Source organism: Mustela nigripes, chromosome 1 (genome assembly GCF_022355385.1).
Source record: "Mustela nigripes isolate SB6536 chromosome 1, MUSNIG.SB6536, whole genome shotgun sequence".
NCBI classification, from domain to species: Eukaryota; Metazoa; Chordata; class Mammalia; order Carnivora; family Mustelidae; genus Mustela; species Mustela nigripes.
This window is the reverse complement of record NC_081557.1, coordinates 206,520,288-206,545,830: the sequence shown is the minus strand read 5'-3', so window position 1 is coordinate 206,545,830 and position 25,543 is coordinate 206,520,288. Positions and strand designations below refer to the sequence as shown.

Sequence of the window (25,543 nt, the reverse complement as noted above, 5' to 3'; positions counted from 1 at the left end):
CTGGCCCAAACCCTTTCCCTTCTGGCTGCAGGCTGTCCATGCCCCACTCCCTGCATCAGCTCTGCTGGGTGTTGTCAGGGAGAGACTGGAGGAGTAAAGCACGCTCCATCTGCGGTGGGAATAACACTGAGCCTGAGGGGGGGACGAGGCGCTCATGCCCATGGCAGCATAGACAGACCTTGGACACACGATGCTAGGGGGAGGAAACCCACCCCACAGGGCTGCATGGAGTTCATCCCCTGGTATGAAATGTCCAATTTAGACAAATCCAGAGACAGAGAAGAGTCAGAGGGGCCATGACTGATGATGCTCACATGAGCATTGAGTTTCCTAACCCCACAGACGGGGAACATTTCCATGGCTGAGCTGCATGGTCAGCAAATTCTACCCAAGGTGCTGTCCTGTGACAAAGAAGGTCCCTCCACCCAACCTTGCCTGGGGTGGTCTCTGCACATGGTGGCTGCCCCCTCGGGCCCTGCACAGGAGGGTCCTGCCATGGAACAGCTGTCCCCTCATCTGTGCCCATGAATTCTCTGGCCCTTCCAGTCCTCAGTCCCGGCTCCAGGTGCCTCCTGCCCACCAAGACTCCTCTGATCCACTGCTCTCCAATTCCACAGCTCCTTCTCTCTGTGACCAGTGGTCAGGCACTGGGCCATTGATTTACCCCAGAGGGGATTTCAGGGACCCATAAGTAGCACCCAGTTCTCACCCCGCCAAAAGGAACAGAGACAGATGGGGGTGAAGGGATGGTCAGCAGGCCAAGAGTGTACTATTGGACATGCTGAGTAAAGGGTCATGGCTGAAGATGAGGCCTTCATGAATTGCACACAGTGAAGGCGAGGTGGGGCTGGCCCAGCAAGAGCTGTCTAGTTGGGCATCAGGCCTGACTGGACAAGCATCCCAAGGCCAGCCTGGGGACTCTGCTCTGACCAGGGAGGCTCAGAAGTTGCCTGGCCGCCCCGGGTTCTACTGCTCTCCTCATCCTCCCCTCCCCACCCAAGGGGGCTGCAGTCACTTCCTTCTACCTGCCACACCCTCTCTCCAGGAGATCTTTAGCATGATGAAGGGCATAGCTCTGCTGGGGTCCCCCTGCAGGGAACTTCCTAGTGCTGTAGGCTCTAGAGCTGTGCACAGCTGCCCTCAGGGTGATCGCCAGGTACCACTCACCTGACACCCATACTCCTCTCTCCTTTTTCTTTCCCTCACTCACTTTCTGCCAGCTACTCCTCCCAGACTTCCTGTTCTTCCTGCATTTCCAATCCTGTTGGGAGGTCACATCAGGAAATGTAGTTGGGGTAGAACGACAACTATCTGGGATGTGACCTGGGGATGGACAGGGCTGGCCCCAAAACACTTGGGAGGCTTTTTCCTGGAGGTCACCTGCTTTCTCTGCTGTCAACAACTAGTTGCTGAATGAATGGATGTGTGGATGGATGGTTGGATGGATGAATGGATGAAAGGGAAGATAAACATACAGGGATAGATCAAATGATAATTGGATAGATATATGTGTGTAGGCATGAATGAGTGGGTGAGTAGGTCAATATATGGATAGATTGGAGGGTATGTGGATGGATGGATAGATGGATGTGTGGTTGGGTATGTAGGCAGGTAGATATATGAATGGATGGAAGGCGAGGGAATGGATGGGTGGGTGGTTGAGTGAGTGGATGGTGGATGGTTGTGTGGTTGGGTAAATATATAGACGACTGTGAGTATAATGGACGGATGAAAGGATGGGTGGTTGGGTGTATGGATGGATGGAGGAAGGGTGGATCTGAGGGTGTGAGAAGGTAGCTTATAGGTGGTTGGGTGCTTTGGTGTGTGGATATAAAATAATACTTGTGGGAGTTAGTGAATGGATGGGTGGTTGGTTAGTTGAATAAATGGATGAACAATAAGGATAGTGTATGGAAAGATGGATGGATGGATGGATGGATGGATGGATGGTTGGATGTTAGAGTGAGGTGATGGATGGATGGGTGGATAGAAGGTTAAAGAAGAAGGTTAGTGGGTGTATGGATAGATGGATGGAATGATGGATGGATGGAATGATGGATGCATGCATGCATGCATGCACAGATGAATATATAGACTAGTGGTTGGATGAGTGGATGGATGGAGGATGGATGGATGAGAAGGTGTATGAAAGTGATAGATGGGTCACTGCATGGGTAGTTTGATGTGTGGATACATGGATGGTTGTGGGGGTGGTCGGGTTGTTGGATACATGGATGAACAAGAAGGATGGTGGTTGGATGGATGGGTGGATGGGGGAATGGATGGATGAGTAGATGGATGAGTAGATGGATGGGTGAATGGAAGGGTGAGCGGATGGATGGGTATAAAATGGGTAAGTAGACGGATGCATAAGTGGTTGTTGGGTGGGTGGATAGTTATATGTTTCTCTAAATTTAAGATAGTGAGTAAAGTGAATATTATATATTCTCTTTGAGTGAGGTTTCACATCCACTTTGTGGATCAACAACCCTGGAATGATAAAATTCATGCAGGGTTTTCCTGTAGTGGTCTAGTTTCACAGTTGCAGAAATAAAGCTGATAACACAGGAAGGGCCTTCACCACCTTCTGATGATTCCTCTAGCAGGTGAGGACACAGACAGGTGGGGGAATGATAAGTCCAGGTCTCAGCACACACTTCTGTCTGAGTCAGCAATGGCTGTGCCTCACCTCTCCAAGATGCTGTGCATGAGGTTAGTGTCAGCGTCCAGGAACACAGTGTAACAGTCATTCTCCACAGAAATTAGGTGCCTACCCCCTGGACCGGCTTGTGTCTCTGGCTTGCGGGCAAAGTTGGAGGTTTTAGCCAGACTGGCACCCAACTGCTTGGTGTCTTTTTGAGTCCCCTGGTCACGCCTGATACTGTAGTGTCGGTAACTGAGGCCCGGGATTGTGGTCAGCACATGCAAGTCATAAGCAGTTTGCCTCTCTTTTGATTCTTGGATCTGCAAGGCCAAGAGAAGAAAACAAAGTGGTGAGTATCAGGGCAGGAGGACCCTCAGTGTCCTCACTCTACTGTGACTTGCACACCTCCTGGATAGGGTGCTCACTACCCTCAGACAGCAGGGTCTTTCCATCATTGGACTGTGCTGAGTTCCCTTCAGGCATCCTCCCTGCTCACAAGGACCCTGCCTCAGCCCCCACCTGCCTCCCCAGCCTCCCTCACTCCTCAGACTCCAGCATCAGACGCTGCCCTCACTTCCAAGCACCCCTGCTGTTTCTTACCTCAGAGCCTTTGCTCATGCTATTACCCCTTCCTGGAGAGCCTTCTCTCGAAGTCCCTTATTTCACACCCTCCAGTTTCCCCAGGGGAGGTTTTTCTGTTCACCCCACCATCTTCCCCTTCCCCTGTCACCTGACATCCGGGGAGGAGGGATGGAGAATGACACTGGGCACACTCAGCCAAGTCCCTTACTCTCCAGGGGAAGCATGCAGCATCTGAGCCCCCAAGGGAAGCTCGGGAGCCCTATCAGTAACACCAGGATGGCTGCATACACCATCCCACCCAGGCTTTGTGAGACATACATATCCTGTCCCTGCCCCCCTTCCAGCTCTGTCAATCTTCCTCATCGGAACACAACCATCTGTCACATTTCACACATTCTTATTTTGTCTCCTGCCTGTTCCCCAGAGTGAGAATATGAGTCCTCTATGGACAGGGACTTCATGGGCTTGGTTATTAAGGAAGCCTGGAACCTAGGCCAGGGCCTGACACACAAGTGTCCAAAATATTTGTTGAGTGCATTTACTCAGAGTGGTGTTGCGTGTGGGTGAAGAAGGGGGTGCTAGGGGTTGGGTCTGCTGAAACCAACACCATCCCATCTCCCTGCCCAGGTCAGATGACTCCTCATCCTTCTGCATCAACTAAGGTCCACTACCCTCGCTCCCCAGGTCATCACTCCATACCACACATGTCCTTTAAGTGTCTGACCCGCCCATTCCCCATGGGTGATGCTGCTGTCCAGGACCAGAATGTGCCTCCGGGAGTGTTTGCTGAGTGGCTGATGTCAGCACCTCCTGCACGTCCACAGGGAAACCCTGGCACTGGGGGACAGGCAGGGTCCCTGGGCCCCTCGGCTGGCTCCAGGCAGTGGAAGGAAATGAGGACAGACCACACACAAGCTGGTGTCTGGGTGTGCGGACACAGGCAGCTGGGCCAGCCTAGAGCACCAGCGTCTCCACAAGTCTGAAGACTCCTGAGGGCCTGTCCACAGAAAGTGGATGTTTACATGAGAACACAAATATGCCCCATGTCGAGGGCGTGAGGAGAAGCCTCCCAAGCAGGGCAGGCCACCCAGGAGACCCTCCAGGGAGGGGATAGTGCTGGGACTTCTGGGCACTTTAGATGCTCACAGACCAGTGAGAGTCCCCTGGTAGATCCCACTGACCTTACTGGATAAGGGTCCCAAAATGTGTCCTCTAGGTGTGGCCCCCCATGGTCATGTGTTCATGTGAACTGCTTCCATTTCCGGAAGTGCCATACTGGAACAGGTGTCAGCAGCAGCAAGTGTGCCATTCTGCACGCTGTCAGGGCCATACCTGTGCAGCCACCGGCTGGCCAGACTCATCTGTGACGCTGACCCTGGAGAAGCCCACAGTCAGGGTAACAAGGGTGGTGACCGTCCAGGCCAGGGGGTTGTAGACCACGGCAACGTGTCCCCTAGCTTCTGAGTCTGCACACAGAAAACCGCCCTTACCAGCAGGCCCCATACTCTGCTCAGGGCTCTGTGTCATGTCCCCAGGAAGAGGAAAGTGGAAGGGATCACGCAAGGTTCAGGCCGCATAAGGGATGTGGTTACATAAGGGATGTCAGAGACCCCTCTCAGACATGCAGGGCCATCCCACAGGGACCTCACTTACCTGAGTATGCCGGGGTCCTGTCCTGGACAATGGAGACCATCAGTTTGTGCACACCCTGCATCCCTGACCTCAGATTCTTCACATACATGTCTCTCACCTTGGGGGTCTCAGTCCCAGTGATGGCATGATGGTGCTGCACCTGCATCCCAACCAGAGTGGGGGAAACTCTGGATCGGGCCTGCCTCTGCAGACCACCTCCTGGGGGCTGGCATTCCTTTCCCGTTCACCAGGTGCTAGTGGAGCAGATGAGAGTCCCTACCACATTCCAGACTAGGAAACTGAGGCCCCAAGACTGACGACCTTACAGAAACCCACCGAGTCCCCTAGCTTGGGCAGAAAACAGACATCTGCAAGGCACCTGCCCCAGCTTCATCTCCGCTGTGCAGTCTGCCTGTGAGTGCCACTGGGACGCTCCAGGCACCCTCCATTCTCTGTACTGAAGTGGGTGTGGGATGAGCTTGTGTTCCTCAAAGGGAGACTGAGGCCCCACCAGCTAAAGCCACGGATCTCACCCACTCCGATGGACTCAAGTCTATCCACTCCACCCCCAACACAGTGTCATATTCTGTCAGTTTTCCCATCTGTACAGTGGGGACACATGGAGACAGAGAGTTGGGAACAACTTGCTATGGGGTAGCCACCGTGCCAAGCAGCTTATGTACATTCTCACATTCAGTTGCCCCACCATCCAGGGGTGGGCATGAGCTTCTCAGTGTACAGGGAGGGAATTAGGGCTCAGAGAGGAAAGTCCTGAGCCTGAGGACACACAGTGGAGTGGGACTGAATCCATGCAGGACTGTAGAACACTAATGCTGCTTCTCTTTGCCCTTTGCCCTCTGGGTAAATTTGGCTAAAGCTTACTGAAGCCATGAGCTGAAGGCTATCAGCGCCTGGTTCTTTTAGTTATTTTTTTTTTTTTAAAGATTTTATTTATTTATTTGACAGAGAGAGATCACAGGTAGGCAGAGAGACAGGCAGAGAGAGAGAGGAGGAGGAAGCGGGCTTCCTGCTGAGCAGAGAGCCAGATGCGGGACTCGATCCCAGGACCCTGAGATCATGACCTGAGCCGAAGGCAGCGGCTTAACCCACCGAGCCACCCAGGCGCCCCTCAGAGCCTGGTTCTAACCTTGGCCCAGGGTCCACCTGCACCTGTCATGAGACCACAGGCCACCTCAGTGTTCTCTTCTGAAACATGGACCTTTAGTGACCAGGGACTGGGAAAGTGCACTGACCAGAAGGTTTCCAACCTGATCGTGTTGCTGAGAGGGGTGCCGTTACCTCAGAGACAGCCCAGCGGAGCTGCTGAAGCTGCTTCAGGGCCCAGTCCAGGTCCAGGTGCTGGTGGGGGACCGGCCACACAGAGCGTGTGAACATGGACTCCCCAGCATACAACAGAGCACTGGCTCGCCTGGCCAGCCCCTTGAGCCTGCTGCGGGATGAGTAGAAGCCGGTCCAGGCCTGATGTGGACCTGGAGAGAAGGGCTGGCAGTTGGCTTGAGTCTTCCTGGCCTGGGGACTTCCTGAGACCAAGTCCCAGGAGAGCTGAGGAAGCTGGGGCCTGGGCTCCGGCTCTGCCTGGGTCACCTATGAGGGCAGCCAAAGACTCCTGCTCCAGCTAGGCCAGGAATGGTCCAGGGATTCCAGGGAGGGGCTGGGGTAAGTGTGAGTATGTAGGTGGCCTGGACCAGGCCTGGGATAGGGAACCAGAGAGCCCAGGGTGGACCTGGGAAACCTGGATCAGCCCATGAGCCTAGGGCCTGGATAGGAGAGCAAGATGGGAGCCAAGTTGGCAGCATCCAGCTGACATAGGCCCTGAGCGCTGGCATGTGACTCGGCGGCAATGGGGAGTCCGAGATAAGCCTGCAATCACTGGGGATCCACTGGCCACCCAGGGAGGTGGGATCGGGGAGAGCTGAGGGATCCCGTGTCTGCTGTGTGAACCTGCACATAGGGAATGACTCCTGACTAAGACTGGGTGGGAGGAGGGGGGCTGGGTGCCTCCTGGCAGCATGGCTGGATCCCACAGGTGGTTGACTGTCCCTCTTGTTCTTGCCTTCTGCCTTCTCCCAGGCTGGGGAGTGTCTCCATTCCCTGACCTTCTCCCACATGACCTGAACTCACCAGGAAGGGTAGCCCTGTGATCTGGGGAAAGGCTACAGGCTGTGTATGCTGTCCACAGCTGTCCACGGCTCCTCCAGCAGGCTGAGTGTCCTGGTCAGGCAGGACCTAGCTCTAAATCCCCAGTGACTCAGAGCAGGGACCAGGGATCACCGCACCTGTCCACTCTCCACACAAACATTGTCTCTCCTGGAGGGTTGCACCAAATCAAGCCCCTTCAGAACACCTGCAGGACATTGCCCTATCTCCTCCCTCCTCGATGTAGCCCCGCCCACTTCAGCATAGCCGCGCCCACACTCACGTAGCCTCCCCTACCTGGACTGTAACCACGCCCACAAGGAGGTAGTTACACGTGAACTGCAAGTGTAACCCCGCCCACACCAATCTGCCCCTCCCACCTCAACTGTAACCATGCTCACAGCCTTGTAGCCCTCCTGGGTGAAGGAGGCCAAGGCCTTGTGGATGTGGAAATAGGAAGCTATGGAGCCCTTCTGTGAGTGTAGTGTCAATCCTAGGATAGCTAGGTGGGACAGGGTGTGGGGGCGGGTGTGGGGAACAGGGGCCATCTCGGCCCCAGTGACCCTCAAAAGCTCCATCAGCACGGCAGAGCAGACTCGGTGGGCACCCTCCCCAGCACCAGATCTGCATCCAACCTGCACGGGGTCATACCTGAGGAATAAGGCAGGAAGTCTTGGTGTTCACGCACGTGCCAGGTGACATTGGTAGCTTGCAATGCACCGAAGTATTTGGCCAGCGTGGCGTACTCGACAGAGATGCCGAGTTTGGGTGTATTACTGTTGATGAATTCCAGCAGAGGGTCCATGTTTTCGAACTGCAGCGAGGCATTGAAGAACTGCTTGTCACACCCCTGCATGCAGGGACACAGCGCAAAACCTTGGAATTCCTCTGCAGAGCCCAGCCCAGGCAGAACCCAGCCCAGCCCTCATCATCCCCATCAGGGGCCCTCCTGGCTCCCTGGCAGAACCTCCAACCAGCTCCCCAGGGGCATCCCTGCACCCACTTACCTTCCTTCCTCCCTTCTGTCCTGTCTTACTTCCTTCCTTCTTTCCTTCCTCTTTACTTTTTTCACTTTAAAATCTTGTTAGTTTTTTTTTTTTATGCTTAGTTTTTTATTTATTTTTTTTTATTTTAATTTTTTATTTTTTATAAACATATATTTTTATCCCCAGGGGTACAGGTCTGTGAATCACCAGGTTTACACACTTCACAGCACTCACCAAATCAAATACCCTCCCCAAAGTCCATAATCCCACCCCCTTCTCCCAAACCCCCTCCCCCCGGCAACCCTCAGTTTGTTTTGTGAGATTAAGAGTCACTTATGGTTTGTCTCCCTCCCAATCCCATCTTGTTTCATAATCATACTGTACATTACATCTCCAGAGCATATTTCTTGTATAACTGGAAGTCTGCACCTTCAACCACCTTGCCCAGAGCCTCCTCCCTCACCCCTTAACTCCAGAGACTGCAAAACTTATCTCTTCATCTATGCTTGATGACTTTAGTATCACATTAAATGAGATCATGCAATATTGGAATTCTCTGTCTGACTTATTTCTCCCCAGGGCCTTTTTAAAAGATCAACAGTATTACTATCCATCAATATCATTAATTATAACACCTGACAATTATGAATAACAGGGATAACAGCTATCGCCCTCAATTACAGACCTTCTGTGCCCCTTTCCACAAGCAGTCAAGATGTAAGAAGACAGGCTAGGGAGTGCCCTGCTGGGGTCTGAGCATGAATCCCCACCCTAGCTGCCCCTCATTGTGGCTGTGCAGCCTCAAGACGATGCCTTGACCTCTCTGGTTCTCAGGTCCCTCATTTCCAAAATGGGATACCGGCCATGCCTGCATCCTAGGCCCATGAGGCATAGTAAGTGGATGAGACAAATATATCACATGGAAGTTGCCTGTGCCCTGGGGGTGCTCCACAAAAGAGAGCTCTGCATGGGATGGTGAGGAGGAGGACGTCCATGTCTAACACTGTCATGGGGCATGTCTCCTGTCAGCCCTAGATCAAGCCTGTGAGGCAGGACCTGTCATGATTCCTACTTCAGAGACAAGGAAACTGAGACCCACGAGGTAAGGCACACAATGATGGAGCAGGGGGCCAGGATTCCAGCCTAGGCCTCACATCCCAACACTGAGATGAAAAGATGAGGAGGAAGGAACTGAGGGGAGTTGGCAGCTGGCATGGGCCAGGGGCTGTATTTCCGGTGGGAGAAGCTGGGGGAGTCCCAGGTGTTGGGAGGAGCTGTTGGAAGGGGTGAGGCCATGTGGTGTACAGGGAAGAGACAATGGCCCAGGGCTGATGATGGCAGCCCGGCCTGGCCCCTGAAGAGCCTGGTTGGGTGAGACTGGACAGGAGTCCAAAGCTGTGTTGGGGACACTAGGGTGTGGGACCCCGCCTTACCCAGGGCCAGAGGAGATGTGATGTCTGGAACCAGGCAGCCCGTTCTTTCACATTGTCCACAAGAAGATCTACATAGTACTTCATGTTGTTCCAAGTGATGGGTGCAGACTTGGGTTGAAATAGCCTATTGGAGGGAGGCTCCGGGAAGACAGCCGAGCCGTCCCAGTAAAAGCCTTCCCTGCAGGGGTGTAAAGGGTTAGCTGATTCCACCTTGAGAAGAGAGGAAGCTTGGGGTCCAGAAGGTCAGGCAGGGTGCAGCTGGACCCAGGCAGCTCAGGGAGTGCAGACCACCACTCAGGCCTCCATCTCCCAGTATTTTTTTTTAATCTTTTATTTATTTCAGAGAAAGAGTGAGCCAGAGAGCAAAACCAGGGAAGAGGCAGAGGGAGAAAGAGATGCAGACTCCCCACTGAGCAGGGAGCCTGCTATGAGGCTCCATCCCAGGACCAAGGGATCATGACCTAATCTGAAAGCAGATGCTTCACCAACTGAGCCACCCAGATGCCCTCCTTCTCCCACCTGTGTGATGAGCAGCTCAGTGCTGTCCCACAAGAGCACTGCGGAACAATGGGGCTCAAACACACATGTCAGGGTTGACCAGCTGTGTATCTTGAACGCGGCCCCTTCCCTGGACCCACACTGCCTCATTCAACACATGGAGCCCACAGTCCGTGCCTCCCAACTTCCACCCCTGGGGATCTCATGGGATTCCTTTCATTACGGGATTCTCAGGGCCAATAAGATGACCATCAGACCTGGGTCTAAGGCCCCAAGTGGGGTGAGGCAAGAGAGGCACTGTGTCCCAGGGTGAATGGTAAGGGAGTGCTGAGTCTCCGTATGGGACATAGAGATAAGTTAGTGTCCTATTTCAAAACTCAGACTTAATGCAAAGCAAATTGTCATGAACAGAAGCCCAACATTTCTCTAAGGACAAGGGCAGGATTCTGGATTTTCCCTCTTGCCTCAGACTCCAGTTTGGTCCACATGGCAGAGAACCCAAGATCGACCCTGTGGGTCGACGCCCCCATTAGGGTCCTCCCTGCCTTACTCTGGGCTGCACAAGGTAACATAGGGTGGACCCTGGAAGCCGCCAGGAGCCGCCATTTAGATCCTCTCAGCCTGTCTCCTCATCCATAAAATGTCCTGATGGTTGTCATGAAGGATAAAGGAAAGACATCAGTAGACAACACTGGGCTCAGGCCTGGCACAGAGCGGAGCCTGACAAACAAGAATGATCGGTCCTGAAGTCCGTGTCTGGCATCCTTCTCGCCATCTGCCCTTCACCTTGCCTGCTAATCTCTCCTGTTCCAGGACCGGCAAGCCTGTTGCCCACAGCCTCCCAGGTACAAAGGGCCAGAGCGGGTTGAACCCAGGGCCTCCCACCCGAAGAGCTCCAACGATGTGGAGACCCTTGGAGCTGGCCACCCAAACCACCCAGACCCCGACACAGCTGACCACGGGCCAGTGTTGAGCGGCCCTGTCCCGGTTTCTCCTTCTGTAAGCTGGAGAGCTCAGAGCATCTGCCGAGGGGGTGGATGAAGAGTGGGCAGTGTCTGTGGTAATACAGGGAGGGTGCTTAGAACACGGGCTGCCCCAGGAGGTGCTCACGAGCAGTAGCTGTACTGGTCCAAGACGTGTGTGAAGATTTCCTGCTTAGCCGCCAGGGATGGGGACCCTCGCCACACGAACTGTAGACCCTGAAATCCCCAAGAAAACAGAATGAAAGCCCAGGGACAACACAGCTGCCCTGGTTCCACCAGCCCCACCTGGGCCTCCCTCCAGGTTTCAGGACTCCATCCCCTCTGCGGGGTCCTCTCAACTCCCTCGGACCACCCACAGCTTCATATGGTGGTAGAAACTGCGCTCCAGAAGGAGCCAGCCTGCTCCTGCACCCTTCCACCTCCAGCACCACTGTCTCTGCCAAGGCCCGCTAGAGAAGCTCATTCTGGCTCTGCTTGACTACCTCCTGGCACAGGGAGCTGCCCGCCTCTCACAAAGCCTGCAGTCTGTTGTTATTGCCCTCATGGTTAGAACCCGGTCTGGGTCACAAAGGACGGAGAAATCCTGCTTCTATTAAGTACTAGCCAGCGGGATGCTGGAACCACACGCATGTTCCCTGATTCTTCTGTGCCTCAGTTTCTGCGTGGGGGAAATGGGGAGGCCCCACACAGGCCCAAGCAGCACAGAGTCAGCTGCGGGAGAAGTGGACCAATGTGGGAAGGGAACTCCATGCACGACATGGCCTGTGGTGGGGCTCAGGACGACGTTGCTTCTCTCACCCACTAGAACCCAAGTCCACCTTCATCTGCTGCTGCCCGTGGCAGCCTGCATTTGTCTCAGACCACTCTTGCCTGAGTCATGCTGGAGAGAATACTCGTTCCTGCAGGGGCATGGGAGCAGGCCCTGCACACAGAGGGAAGAAGGCAGCGACCAGAGGCAGCAGTGCATGTGGCTAATGACTCACTTGGTTTTTCTGCATGGCACCCTTCAGGTCATAGTCGATCCGGGAGATGACGTGGGCATGGAAGCCCGCCAGGGCAAATAGGGTGGGGGTCGTAGCAGAGGCGCCAAAGGGGTCGACTTGCCAGGAGAACTGTGGCCGGATCCCAAAGGTTTCATATAAGAACCCGTGTCCTTCTGCAAAGAGAGCACCGCCTTGCTGGTGACAGGAGGGGGCCCCTTGCCACCTGCTCACTCAGGGTCCCTGCCTTTCCATGGGGCTAGAGTGTCATCTGGGGCTGGGCTGCAGGAGATCCTAACACAGAGGAGGCCACACCAGGATTCCCTGATGTTTCCTTCACTCGTCCATGACGTTAGAGTCACCACATGGGCCTGAGCCATTCCAGAGGACCCCAGGCCTGTTGGACAGAGCCATGAACAGACCAGAGGCCAGGCCAAGTCAGGAGAGAGGAGTGCTGCCAGATGTCAGTGGCTGAGAAGGTCGGGGTCTGAGGCACCCGGGAGGGCATGAGGACGAGCCAGGGTGTACGGACCTGGCATGGGATTTCAGGCCCTCAGAGACAGCAGGGGGAGGAGGCAGAGGGTGATCAAGAAGCAGAGGAGACCAGGAGGGAACAGCAGAGGTGAGGAAAGATCTGGGGATTGTGGGTCAGGAATTATGAGGGAGTGGACAATAGCATCTCAGGAGAGAGGGCAGGTAGTACAAAGAAGAGCCCTCTCTATAGACAGGGAGCCAGAGCCAGGCAGACCTGATTGCTGCCTGTTCAGTATCCCCTTCTCCTGCACTTAGAGAATCCTCACTTTGTTCAGGGGGTGCCATCCCCACCCCAAAGGATGAATTGCCATTGGTCTCAGCTGCTCCTGGCGAGTTCATTCCCCTCTGGCAGATACTTGTTTTCTCAGCCTGGTTGGAAGCCAGATTTGGTCATGGACCCCAGTTGGAGCCAAAAAGATGTGTGCCTTAAGCTTGGTTTGCTTTGGGGAAGATTTCCCACCTTCATTAAAAACAGCAAGTCAGATTGGCTGAAGGAGAGAAGTGAGCTGGGAGAAATCGGAGGGGGAGACGAACCATGAGAGACTGTGTACTCTGAGAAACAAACTGAGGGCTTGGGAAGGGAGGGGTGGGAGATTGGGATAGCCTGGTGGTGGGTATTAAGGAGGGCACGTATTGCATGGAGCACTGGGTGTGGTGCATAAACAATGAATCTTGGAACACGGGGGAAAAAATTAAGTTAAAAAAAAAAAAAAAGCCAGGGGCACCTGGGTGGCTCAGTGGGTTAAAGCCTCTGCCTTCGGCTCAGGTCTTGATCCCCAAGTTCAGGGATGGAGTCCCACATACGGCTATCTGCTCAGTAAGGAGCCTGCTTCCTCCTTCTCTCTCTCTCTCTCTCTCTTTCTCTCTCTGCCTTCTTCTCTGCCTACTTGTGATCACTGTCTGTCAAATAAATAAATAAAACCTTAAAAAAAAAAAAAGACTCAAGTCGCTGCTCCTCAGGTTCCTGGCCCTCTAGCCCAAAGCACCCCCAAGCCCCAAATGAAGAGGTGATTACTGAAGGAAACTGCTAATTATCCCATGGACCGGGGTCCTCCTACTTCTTCTAGTCTCAGAAGCCCACCCTCCCTGTCAGCTTCAGCAGGTGCAGAGTCCCTAGGCTAGACCCCGCCTTCCAAGATACGTGGCTCTCCCTGACCAATGGGCTGTGAGCTCAGTGTTGGAGGCCATTCCCCAGCATCTCTTGAGGGCCCTTCGGGTCACGTGACTGAATCCTGACCAATGAGACAGGAGAAGGACATTTGGCCTACATCCCATAGTATCCCTGCAGGCCAAAGACAAACTGGGAGTAGGGGTTTGGGGCCTCACCGAGAGCTAGTGGTAGATAATCCCTGGACCAGAGGGGCCCGGATGGTCACAGGTGTGTCCCCTCCTCCTGGCCAGACCTTTCACTTCTCTGCTCTGCAGTGGTGGCGCCCAGGAGCCTGATCCATGACATGCTCTCCCACTCGGGATGCAGTGGGTGTGCAGCTCTCGCTCAGGGACCTGCCCTCATCTTACTCTGTGGGGGGTCCCAGCTGGGGAGCTGGCCCCTCAGCGAGTGGAAGGACGGGGCGGTGGCCACGTTCAGCTTTCCCTGGTCACCGAGTGCTGCGGGCAGGTCCCTCTCCCTCCAGAGAAGTGTCAGGTCTCAGACTAAGGTGGGGGTGGGCGGCCCTCAAGGGCAGGGTTACGGGGGCCCCCTCCATTCCTTCCCTCCCCGGCGGGCAGCCTGCAGGGGCCTGTCATGGCAAAGAGACACCTCAGAGCGAGGAGGAGGGCCCGTGCCTCTGACCACTGATGTGCTAGAGGACGGGTGGTGATGACAGGGGAGGTGGCGGCGGTTGGGTGGGGTGCGGATGGGGCGGTGCGTTCAGGACGCTGGTGGTAATGACATTGGAAGTGATGATGGTGGTCATCATGATGGTGACACAGGTGGTATACATGGTGCTGTGGCTGTCAGTGTGGATGGGGAGAGGGTGTCAATGCAGGTGGTGACCTGAGTAACAGAGGCAGAGAGGGGGGCCTCACTGGTGCAGGTAGTGTTGTGTGTACTGGTGGGAATGACGGGGATGGCATCTAACCCTCACTGTTTATCTCCTGAGAGCCACGGGCTCCACTTCGTGTGCCCCAAGGAATTGTCCCAATTTGATCCAATTTGATCCTCACAAGGGACCTCCCAATTTGGTCCCTCACAGGTGAGGGAGGCTGTGCCGTCAAACTCCTTTGGGCCATGAGGAAAGGGAGGCCCAGGGAGGGGATGTCCCTTGCCCAGGGTCCTGGGGCTGGGAATGCACAGACACAGGATAGATCCAGGTCATCTGGTCTTGAGACCACGCACTCACGTGGCCGCAGTGTCCTGCTCAGAGGGAAAGACCGGTCCAGAGCTGGGGTTCAGGAACCCAGTCCTAGTGTGTTTGGAGGCCCCAGGATAACCTGAGGTGGGGAGGGGGTCCTAACCTGTGAGCTGCAGAATCTGGTCATCAAAGTGGGTCACAGCCTCATCATGCATGACCTGGCCCCCGATGACAAACTCCAGGCGTCTTGTGGCCAGGAGATGGCGGACCTTGGTGACAAGGAGAGAGAACAAAGCCAGGTTAAAACCCCAAGTTGGGCTAGGTCTGTGGGGACATGACTCCGGTGTCTCATGGTGCCTTCCCCCACACCCATATATGCATTCATTCTGCAAGAGCAGCAGGTCAGACCTGCCTCCCAACACCCACACCAGCACCTGGCCCATGGTTGCTACTTGATCTGTGTTACCTCCACCTGAAACTACCTGTCGCTCTGTCTCTACTTGTCTCTACCGCCATATCTACCTCTGTATCTACCTCCTTGTCTACCTTTTCCTCTGTCTCCATGTCTGTATCTATATCTGTTAAATTGTCACTGCTGGAATAACTTCAGATGTATCAAAAACTTGCAAAAATTGTGCAAACAGTTCCTGTGGATCCCTTCCCTGTTTTGTTCGCTGTGAACTTTCTTTATCTATTTGCCATAGAGCTCCCATATCTCCTTATAATCTGGTACAGTTTTCTCTAAGCCATTCAGAAGTACCAGTTGGACATAGAATACCTGCTCCCTATTCCCTCACTGTGTGTTTTGTCAGGACAGAGTAATTATAGCCATAGTACAATTCTCAAAATTAGGACACTTACCATTAATGCAACACTGTAGCTAATCCAGACTTCATCCAAATGTTTCCAGTTGTTCAATGAATGCCCTGTTACTGGTATGGGGCTCAGTCCAGAATGAGGCCCAGCCTCCCCTGTCATGTCTCGTCATTGTCCTGTATAACCAACACTTCTTCAACCCCTATGTCCTCTTGCTCGGCTTGATCATTTTGGGGATTACAGGCCAGGCATGTTGGAGAGTGTCCTCCTGCTTGTGTTGCCTCATGACTGGCTGGTATTTTTTATAAACCCTTTAAACTTTAAATTCAATTAATTAACATATTATGTATTATTAGTTTCAGAGGTAGAGGTCAATGATTCATCAATGTTATAAAACACCCAGTGCTCATTACATCACATGCCCTTCTTAATGCCCATCATCCCATTTACCCATTCCCCACACGTCCTCACCTGAGCAACCCTCACTCAGCTGGTTTCCTATGATTAAGAGTCTTTCATGGTTTGTCTTCTTCTCTGATTTTGTCTTGTTTTATTTTTTTCCTCTCTTCCCCATGATTCTCTGTTTTGTGTCTTAAATCCCACATATGAGTGAGATCATATGATAATTGTCTTTCTCTGACTGATTTATTTCTCTTAGTGTATTACCCTCTAGCTCCACCCACATCATTGCAAATGGCAAGATTTCATTTTTGATGGCTAAGTAGTATTCCATTGTGTGTGTGTGTGTGTGTGTGTGTGTGTGTGTGTGTGTATACACCACATCTTCTTTATCCATGCATCTATTGATGGACATCTAGGTTCTTTCCATAGTTTAACTGTTGTGGACATTGCTGCTATAAACATTAGGGTACACATGCCCCTTTTGATCACTACATTTGTATCTTTAGGGTAAATTCCTAGTAGTGTCAGTTCTGGGTCATAAGGTAGCTCTATTTTCAACTTTTTGAGGAACCTCCATACTGTTTTCCAGAGTGGCTGCACCAGCTTACATTCCCACCAACAGTGTAGGAGGGTTCCCCTCATCAACACTGTTCCCCTCATCAACATCTGTTGTTTCCTGTCTTATTAATTTTAGCCATTCTGACTGGTGTGAGGTGGTATCTCACTGTGGTTTTGATTTGTATTTCCTGATATCAAGTGATGTTAAGCACTTTTTCATGCGTATTGGCCATTTTTATGTCTCCTTTGGAGAAATATCTGTTCACGTCTTCTGCCCATTTCTTGATTGGATTATTTGTTCTTTGGTTTTGAGTATGATACGTTCAATATAGATTTTGAATGCTAGCCTTTATCTGATATGTCATTCAAATATCATCTCTCATTCTCTCAGTTGTCTTTTGGTTTTTCTGACTGTATCCTTTGCTGTACAAAAGCTTTTTGTCTTTAAAAAAAAAAAAACTTTTGTCTTGACGATATACCAATAGTTCATTTGTGCCTTTGCTTTCCTTGCCTTTGGAGACATGTCTCCCAAGAAGTTGACATGGGTGAGATTGCAGAAGTTGCTGCCTGTGTTCTCCTCTTTTGATGGGTTCCTGTCTCACATTTAGAGCTTTCATCTATTTTGAGTCCATTTAGACGGACTCAAAAGTATGACGTAAGGGAATGGTCCAGTTTCGTTCTTCTGCATATGGCTATCCAATGTTCCCAACACCATTTACTAAAGAGACTATCTTTTTCCCTTGGATGTTCTTTCCTGCTTTGTTAAAGTTTAGTTGACCATAGAATTGAGGGTTCATTTCTAGGCTCTCTATTTTGCTGCATTGATCTATGTGCCTGTTTTTGTGCAAGTACCATACTGTCTTGATGATTACACCCTGTAATAGCGCTTAAAGTCTGGAATTGTGATGCCACCAGCCTCATAGAATGAGTCCAAAAGTTTTCCTTCCATTTCTATTTTTTGAAACACCTTTAGAAGAACAGGTATTAATTGTTCTTTAAATGTTTGGTAGAATTCCCCCAGAAAGCCATTCAATCCTGGACTGTTGTTTATCGGGAGATTTTTGATGGCTGCTTCAATTTCCTTGCCAGTTATGGGTCTGTTCGAGTTTTCTGTTTCTTCCTGTTTCAGTTCTGGTAGTTCATATGTTTCTAGAAATGCATCCATTTCTTCCTGATTGCCTAATTTGTTGGTGTATAGTTGTTCATAATATGTTCTTAGAATTGTATTTCTTTGGTGTTGGTTGTGATCTCTTTTGTTAATGATTTTATTTATTTGGGTCTTTTCTCTTTTCTTTTTGGTGTGTCTGGCCAGGGATTTATCAATCTTAATTCTTTCAGAGAATCATCTCCTAGTTTCCTTGATCTGTTCTACTGTTCTTTTGGCTTCTAGTTCATTGATTTCTGTTCTAATCTTTATTAATTCTCTCTTGCTGGGTTTGGGCTTTATTTGGTGTTCTTTCTCCAGCCCCTTTAGGTGTAAGGTTAGCTTCTCTATTTGACAACTTTCTTGTGCCTGGAGAAAGGTCTGTAGTGTTATATGCTCCCCTCTTAGGACTGCCTTTGTTGCATCTCAAAGTTTTTGTTTTTGCTTTTGTTTCTAAATATTTTATTTATTTATTTGACAGAGACAGAGAAAGCAAGAAAGAGGATATACAAACAGAGATACTGGGAGAGGGAGAAGCAGACTCCCACAGAGGAGGGAGTCTGATTTGCGGCTCTGTCTCAGGACCCTGGGTTCATGACCTGAGTCAAAGGCAGATGCTTAATGTCTGAGCCTCCCAGGTGCTCTGCATCTCAAAGGTTTTGAACAGTTGTGTTTTCATTTTCATTTGTTTCCATGAATTTTTTAAAATTCTTCTTTAATTTCTTGGTTGACCCATGCATTCTTTGCTAGGATGCTCTTTACCCTCCATGTTTTTTTAATTCTTTCCTTCTCCTCTCCATCTCCCCACGTCTTCCATGTTATTCCTTATGCTCCACAAATAAGCAAAACCATATGATAATTGACTCTCTCTGCTTGACTTATTTCACTCAGCATAATCTCTTCCAGTCCCGTCCATGTTGATACAAAACTTGGGTATTCCTTCCAAATTTCCTCTTGAGAGTGAGTTCCTGTTTCAAAGCATTGTGGTCTGAACATTCACAGGGAATTATTCCATTCTTTTGGTACCAGTTGAGACCAGATTTGTGACCCTGTATGTGATCTATTCTAGAGATTGTTCCAGGTGCAGTTCAGAAGAATGTGTATTCTCTTGCTTTAGGATGGAAGTCTCAGAATGTATCTGTAAAGCTCCTCTGATCCAGTGGGTCATTCAAGGACCTTGTTTCCTTGCTAATCTTAGATGACCTGTCCATTGTAGTGAGGGAGGTGTTCAAGTTGCCTAAGATTACAGTATTATTATCTATGTGTTTCCTTAATTTTGTTTTAATTTGTTTATATAATTAGCAGCTCCCATGTTTGGGGCATAAATATTTACAATGGTTAGATCTTATTAGACAGACACTTTAATTAAAATATAGTGTCCTTCCTCATCTCTTATTTCAGTCTTTGGTTTAATATATAATTTGTTGGATATAAGGATTGCCATCCCAGCTTTCTTTTGATGTCCGTTAGCATAATAAATGGCTTTCCACCCTCTCACTTTCAATCTGGAGATGACTTACAGTCTAAAATGATTCTCTTGCACACAGCATATCAATGGGTCTTGCTTTTTTGGCTGATAAGTATTTTTTAAATAAATGAAAGAATGGAGGGATGGGCAGTAAGGAGAGACAGTTAGTGGTGGTGAGTCCAGTGCATTCTTTGGATACTGTAGTTTCCATTTGCTTTCAGGACTATCAGGGTCCTGATATGATTATGATTACTGAATCATTGAATTATTGAATTATTGAATCACTGAATTATTGAATATTATATTATGAATATATGATTATTCACTCCAAGATGATTGAATGGGCTCCTGCTGCATACTGTTTTACACGAGCACCTACCACATCCCAGGCACTTTCCAGACACTGGGGGTTCATAGGAGCAAGTAGAGAAAAGTCCCTGCTTCCAGGGAGCCATGCCATGAGTGGTCTGCCCAGGATTCTGCTGGGTCACATCCCTCCTCAAGGATGAGGAGAGACATTTGGGTTTGGGGTGTCTCCATAGAGGGCAGCCCACCCCTGGACACCATGAGAGACCCACTTCACTCAGACCTGCCAGGCTCAGTGTCCCACCCATCCAGTATCAGCTCTGTTTCCATGGGCCATTCACCTACCCTCTCTGAACCAGGACCGTCTGTGCAGCATGGAGTAACTATCCCCACCATACACCCTGTTGGGAGGACGTGGTGATATGGACCGTAAAAAGTAGAAGCCAGCTCCTGGCACTTGGCCAGCGCCCACACCATGCAAGTTTCCTTCTTATGACTCCACAAGGTGCAGGTTCAAGACACCCCTCAAGTGGGATCCAGTGAAGTCTTCCCTTCACCTTCTCAGCTTTGCCACTTGGGCAAGTCTCTCACCTCTCTGTCAGTGACCATTCTAGAGGAAGGTGAATGTCAGGGAGGGGACCAGGTCCACAGTGTCCTCCCAGGTTCACACATCCTGCATTCATCAGAACCCAGCAGACCTGAGGAGGGGGAGGTCACTCCCATTCACACAGGCAGGACCTACAGCTCACAGAATGCACCTCTGCCTGAGGCTGGAATGAATCCCAGGTTGGCCCACCTCTAGGAGACTGGCTTCCCAGGGCCTCTCTAACCCTGCACCCCATGATGCCTTCTGTGACCCACTTTAAATGCAGGCACTGGGGCACCCTGGGCAGGGTGGCCAGCTGCAAGCCACAGGGCCATGCAGATGGTAGATGAAATGGGAGGTGGGGTCCAAAGAGACCCCATTCCACACAAGATGAGTGCAGGGCTGACTTGTTAGAATGCCATTTCACACCAACAGGCACAAAAACAGATAAAACCAAACCCATCCTTTGGGCTGGGCTGAGCACAAACCAGAGCTGAACAAGTCATGTGTGCACCTGGCCTGAGAGTTCAGACCACAGAGCCCCAGACACAGGGCTTCCCTGCCTGGGCATCCCTCCCTCCCAGAAGCCCCTGCAGACAGCAATACCTGGTGTTTCTGCCTGTCCGAGGCGATGCCATCCCACCACAGCCGGAAGTACTCCTGCTCCACGGCGATAAAGCAGCGATGCTCCTGGAGCATGAGCTCCTGCACCACGGAGGTATACACGTTGGATGCATAGGCCTGTAGGCTTTCCTGTGGAGGGGGCACCCCATCACACCAGTCCCTATGGATGATCCCGGAGGCTTGGCCCCATGGATCCAGGACTACAATCCCCATGACACAGGGTCCCTGGACCCTACAACTCCCTTCGAGCATCTGCCCTGGGCTCTTCTTCTCTTTCTCCTTTGCCACTCCAACAGAGACCCACGGGGACTGCTCTGTGCTGGACACACAGTGCCAGCTGGCCCTGAGACAGTGGTATGACTTTCCCGCCTCTGATGAGATCCTGCTGTTCTAGGGAGAGAGGTGATGTTCCAGACCATGACACAGGATGTGTCCAGGGGACAGACACAGCTTCCCCAAGGGGCAGGGTAGCTGGCCCTGAGGGTGCAGTAGGGAGGCATCCCAGTGAAGTCATAGGGTGACAGGGAGGAGGTCCAGGGACCCCATAGGGCCTGCCTGGGCTGAGATGAGAGGCACTGATGTTGAGAACTGAGATGGAGAGGAGCCACTCCTGGCCCCACGAGTAGTCATGGGCATCTCCTGACCTGCCTCCCCCAGGCTAGAGGCTCCTCGGGACTAGCCATAGCTGCTTCCTATATGTGTCTTCAGGCTGGCATAAGGTGGTGTCCAGAGGGGCTCCTTAATGAAATGTAAAGATCCCTGGCAGGGAGGCCTCAGAAAGAGGGGTCATTCCTGCATTCCCTCTTGCAAAACCCCAACGCTTTCCAGGCTTCAGTTTTCTCTTCTGTAACTGAGGGCACCAAGCATGCTTCCCCACCATTCAGCAATCTCCACAGGCAGCGGAGTGTCCCCCCAGACGCTGTCCAGTGTGTCCCAGAACTGGACTCCACACGCCTCCCCCAGCATCAGATTCTCTTGCTGAGTCTCTCTCCAGCTGCCCCTCAAAAATGTCCTCAGAAAAGTTACTGTATCCTTAATCCCAGAGAGTGTTTGTTCTCTTCTGGGTTTCCTTCCTGTTCCCACAAAAGAGCTGGAGGTGGCCTGGGTGATAATATGCAGTCACCTGACCCAGGATCTTGAGCAAATCTTGGTCTCTTCCTGATCCTTTTCCTGCCTTCGTTCCTTCTTGCATGCATTCATTCCTGTACTTCTTCATACCTGCATTCATTCAGTCCTGTGTTCATTCATTCATTCATTTGTTTGTTCATTCCCCCATTCATTCACTCACTCAGCAATAGCTGGTGCACCTCTTCTGTCTGTCAGGGTGGTGAGAACATGCCAGGAAATATAACGTAAGAAGCCCTTGGCCTGTGAAGCTAGCTTTCTGGTAGGGACAAGGGACCGACACCAAGCCCCCTACCAAATGTGCATGGAAGGGAGGAGGGAAGGGAATAAGGGCACACACAGGGATGCCAGGAAGGCCCCACCAGAAAATGTTTTTTGTGGAGCCACACACAGGTTGGGGGGCTCTAGGACAAGCCAGCTTGTTGGAGGAAGGTCTTCTGGGAAGAGGGAACAGCTCATGCGAAGGGTCGGAGACCTGTACCATCCTACAGAAGGGGGACATGGGGCTCAGAACGGGAATAGAGCCCACCCGTGGTGTCCCAGTCATGGACTGCGACCATGGCCTGAGTCAGGCCCATGTATCTTCACCTGACTATCCCTTGCACGGATGGGGAAACTGAGGCCATAGATGGAGCCAAGCAGCCCAAGTGAGCCTCCCTGGTCTCCAGCAGAGTCAGGTCATAACCTGGCTGCCTTGAGGTTGTCAGCCAACACCAGGCTTCAAATCCACCCTGGGATCTGGCAGGGAAAAGGAAGTTGATCTCCAGGGGTTCTGGGGGATGGTGAATGGGCACCTACCTGCACAGTGTAGATCCAGCCCACATCCATGTGACTGTGGGGAACCATGAAGACCCTGATGGGCTCCATGGGCTGGGCCACCAGGAACCGCAGTACCACCAGCTGTGTGAGAATGGGAAGCCAGCCAGGCAGCCCCATCCCAGTGGCTGGTGGGCAAGGGCTACTGCTGGCCATCACTTGCTGTCCACTGGTGACTGGCCCCGTAGCAGAGAACAGTGCTCCCGACCCATGGGGAGGTGGGGACAGGAGCAGGAGGAGTGGCACTCGCAGCAGTGTTGTCACCTGAGCCAGAAGAGGGGGTGGCCCTTGGACATCACTATTTGGTGCTCCGCCCCCATCACCAGTGTCTGGGCACTGATGTCAATTTTTTTAATTGTTTTATTTAAATTCAATTATTTAACCTATAACGTGTTCACCCAGTGGTCGTCACGTCATGTGCCCACCTTGATGCCCATCACCCAGTTACCCCATCTCTCCACTCACCTCCCCTCCAGCAACCCGCAGTTTGTTCCTAGAGTTTTTGCTAGAGTCTTTTGGGTTGTCTTCCTCTCAGATTTCGTTTTCTTTTATTTTTCCAACCCTTCCCCTATGATCCTGTTTTTTTTTTTTTCTTAAATTCCACATATCAGTGAAATCCCATGGTAATTGTCATTCTCTGATTGGCTTATTTCGCTTAGGATAAACCAGTGCTGTCCACTTCTCACCAGACTCCCAAATACCATGTGCCCCAGGGCAGTGGTCACAGTGTGCTCTACCCCAGAGACTTGTCTGGAGGAAGCCAGCAGCCACATCGTGGGTCACCGCAGCCTTCTGTGCAAGGGACACACAGTGGGGAGCTCTGTCCTGCCCACAGCCAGCACCAGCTCAGCAGCCCCAAGAGCCAGCCACAAGCTAGCCATTCCTCTGGCCCAGCCCCAGCTTCAGGAGTCCGTGCTGAGTCCTCACTGTAACCTCAGGAAGGACAGGGAGCGAGAAACATCCTGCTAATCACTCCTGAATGCTTCACCCCAGAAACTCGGGTGCTAATGGGTATTTGAGGCTGCTTGAAGTCCCTCATCCTCAAAACAGTGCCAATCCTCTATCCCAGCGTCCAGTGACCAGGAGCCACCTTGGGGAAGGGATGGAGGAATCCTTTCCATAGGGTCCTGCTGGGCCCTTGCAGCCTCCTTCCTCCCAGGGGCGAGCTCTCCTTCCATCAGAGGGTTTTGGGTTTGGAACCTGGGCAAGGAATCCAGATGTGTCATTGGTGTGACTACCCTCAGCTTCTGGACTCAGCGATCCTCATGGCCCCAGAGAGGTCATGCAGATGGTGTGTGGTTCACCTGTCCATCTATTTTCCCACATGAGTGCTGTGTACTATCACCTCCATGGCTTACAGTGGTCCCATGCCATGCCGACCTCCACGTGTTCCCATGGATCGACCTAACTTTGCTTCTGACGGCTCCGTGCAGTCACCTGACCTCTTAATTCTGTGTCCGGTGATCCCCACCCCCACCCCGAGCTAGCAGCCCACCTAGGTCTGCCATGGTCTCAATCATCAAGGAGGCCTGGAGGGAGCTGCCCATCTCTGAGCTCTCAGTGATGCTGGTGCTTGAGAAATGGGGCCTCCGGAGAGCACTGTCCCCTGAAGGGATCTCACCTATAAACACTATCATACCGAACGCCCATGTCCACCTGTCTGAATCTCTGTCTGGGCATCTCCTCTCCTCCCTGAGTGGTCTTCGCCCTCTCCACCCTCCCGAGCGGCTTGTGTGAGCCACAGCCCCTGCACGATGGTCCTCACGGTGGCGGCATAATCTCCTGGAACAGCCAACACAAGATCCCTCAGCCTGGACTCCAACACCGACGTGTGCCCGTCAGGCTCTGGAGGCTGGAAGCTGCCAGGGCTGGGGACAGGGTTAGGATGGCCTGTGTGACCCTGTCAGAGCCCCGGCTCTCCTCGACTCGGCGGCTGGCATTGGCTGCCAAGGAGGAATGGAACTTTCTGGCAACAGACTTGGGTGGGCCCAGCCGTAGGAAGCTATTTCAGTTTCTGGATTCTGTGGCTTCAGTCACTAATAGCACATTGTTGTCAGGAACAAGCCAGCAGGAGACGTGTTTTCCCCGCTCCAGTGAGATGCCCCCAGACACTGCATATTTGAGTCAAAGCTCTGGAAAAAGAATGCAGGGTGCTGGCAGCTCCCTGGTGGCAAAGGGAACATGTCCCCCGTGTCACACCTGGGTTCTCTGGACGGTGACTCCTGATCCGGCCACCACTGCACACGAAGGTGCCCAGGACTTGTTCTGGGCAATTAGAAAAAGGAACATCCTGAACGTTCCTTGTGGGGGTTGCAGACGGGCACCCCGCACCATGGCCCAGTGAATCCTGTGAACTCAGTGTTGTCTGTCCTCTGGAGCAGCTGGGACAGGCCTGGAGGCCTAGGTTGTTTCATGGTCAATGTGCCTGGGAGCTGCTTCCAGTGCCAATGACCTCCCTGGCCGACAGCCTTGACCATGGAATCCTACCTCCAATCTTCCATAGCTCCCAGTGTCTCCCCACCAGACCCTGATTCCCTGCCCAAGTCCTAGAGCCTTTCAGAAGTGGCCCCACCCTGCCTTCCTGGCCTCACTTCCCAATCCCTACAAATGCATCCTTCCCTTAGCTGTTGCCAGCCCCCGCTGTCCCCATCCTCACGACACTTGTCCTCTGCTGTCCTGGCTGCCATGGCTCCTCCAGCTGCAGTGAGCTGGCTTCCTCCCTCCACTGGTGCTCTATGGCCAGATCCTCCCTGCACTTCAAGCCCTTTCCTGCCTCAGGCCCTTTGTACGTGCCATTCCCTTGGTGAAGCAGCAGCTCCCTCCACTTTCCAGCTGGCTGGAAATTGTCTCACAGACACCTTCCATGGCCTCCCACGCCTCCTCCATAGATTCAGTCTGTTTATGAGTCCACATCCATGTGTGTGCAGTTAATATGGTCCTCACGCACAGCTCGCCCCACTAGGAGGCTCAGTAGG

At 52.1% G+C, this 25,543-nt stretch overlaps 1 protein-coding gene across 1 annotated transcript in view; it reads right to left on the bottom strand.

Moving 5' to 3' along the window:
- Window positions 1-24,982, bottom strand: part of LOC131999348 (epididymis-specific alpha-mannosidase-like) — a 42,513-nt gene extending 17,531 nt beyond the window's left edge. Inside the window, exons 1-13 of the mRNA XM_059372130.1 lie at window positions 24,900-24,982; window positions 24,208-24,436; window positions 22,551-22,652; window positions 20,610-20,756; window positions 14,887-14,992; window positions 11,899-12,071; window positions 11,043-11,131; window positions 9,435-9,612; window positions 7,667-7,865; window positions 6,158-6,348; window positions 4,880-5,018; window positions 4,559-4,692; window positions 2,690-2,964 (exon numbers count right to left, since the gene is read on the bottom strand). Coding sequence (XP_059228113.1) covers window positions 2,690-2,964; window positions 4,559-4,692; window positions 4,880-5,018; window positions 6,158-6,348; window positions 7,667-7,865; window positions 9,435-9,612; window positions 11,043-11,131; window positions 11,899-12,071; window positions 14,887-14,992; window positions 20,610-20,756; window positions 22,551-22,652; window positions 24,208-24,436; window positions 24,900-24,982 — 2,045 coding nt within the window. The remainder of the gene's footprint in view (window positions 1-2,689; window positions 2,965-4,558; window positions 4,693-4,879; window positions 5,019-6,157; window positions 6,349-7,666; window positions 7,866-9,434; window positions 9,613-11,042; window positions 11,132-11,898; window positions 12,072-14,886; window positions 14,993-20,609; window positions 20,757-22,550; window positions 22,653-24,207; window positions 24,437-24,899) is intronic.
- Window positions 24,983-25,543: the final 561 nt, after the last annotated feature.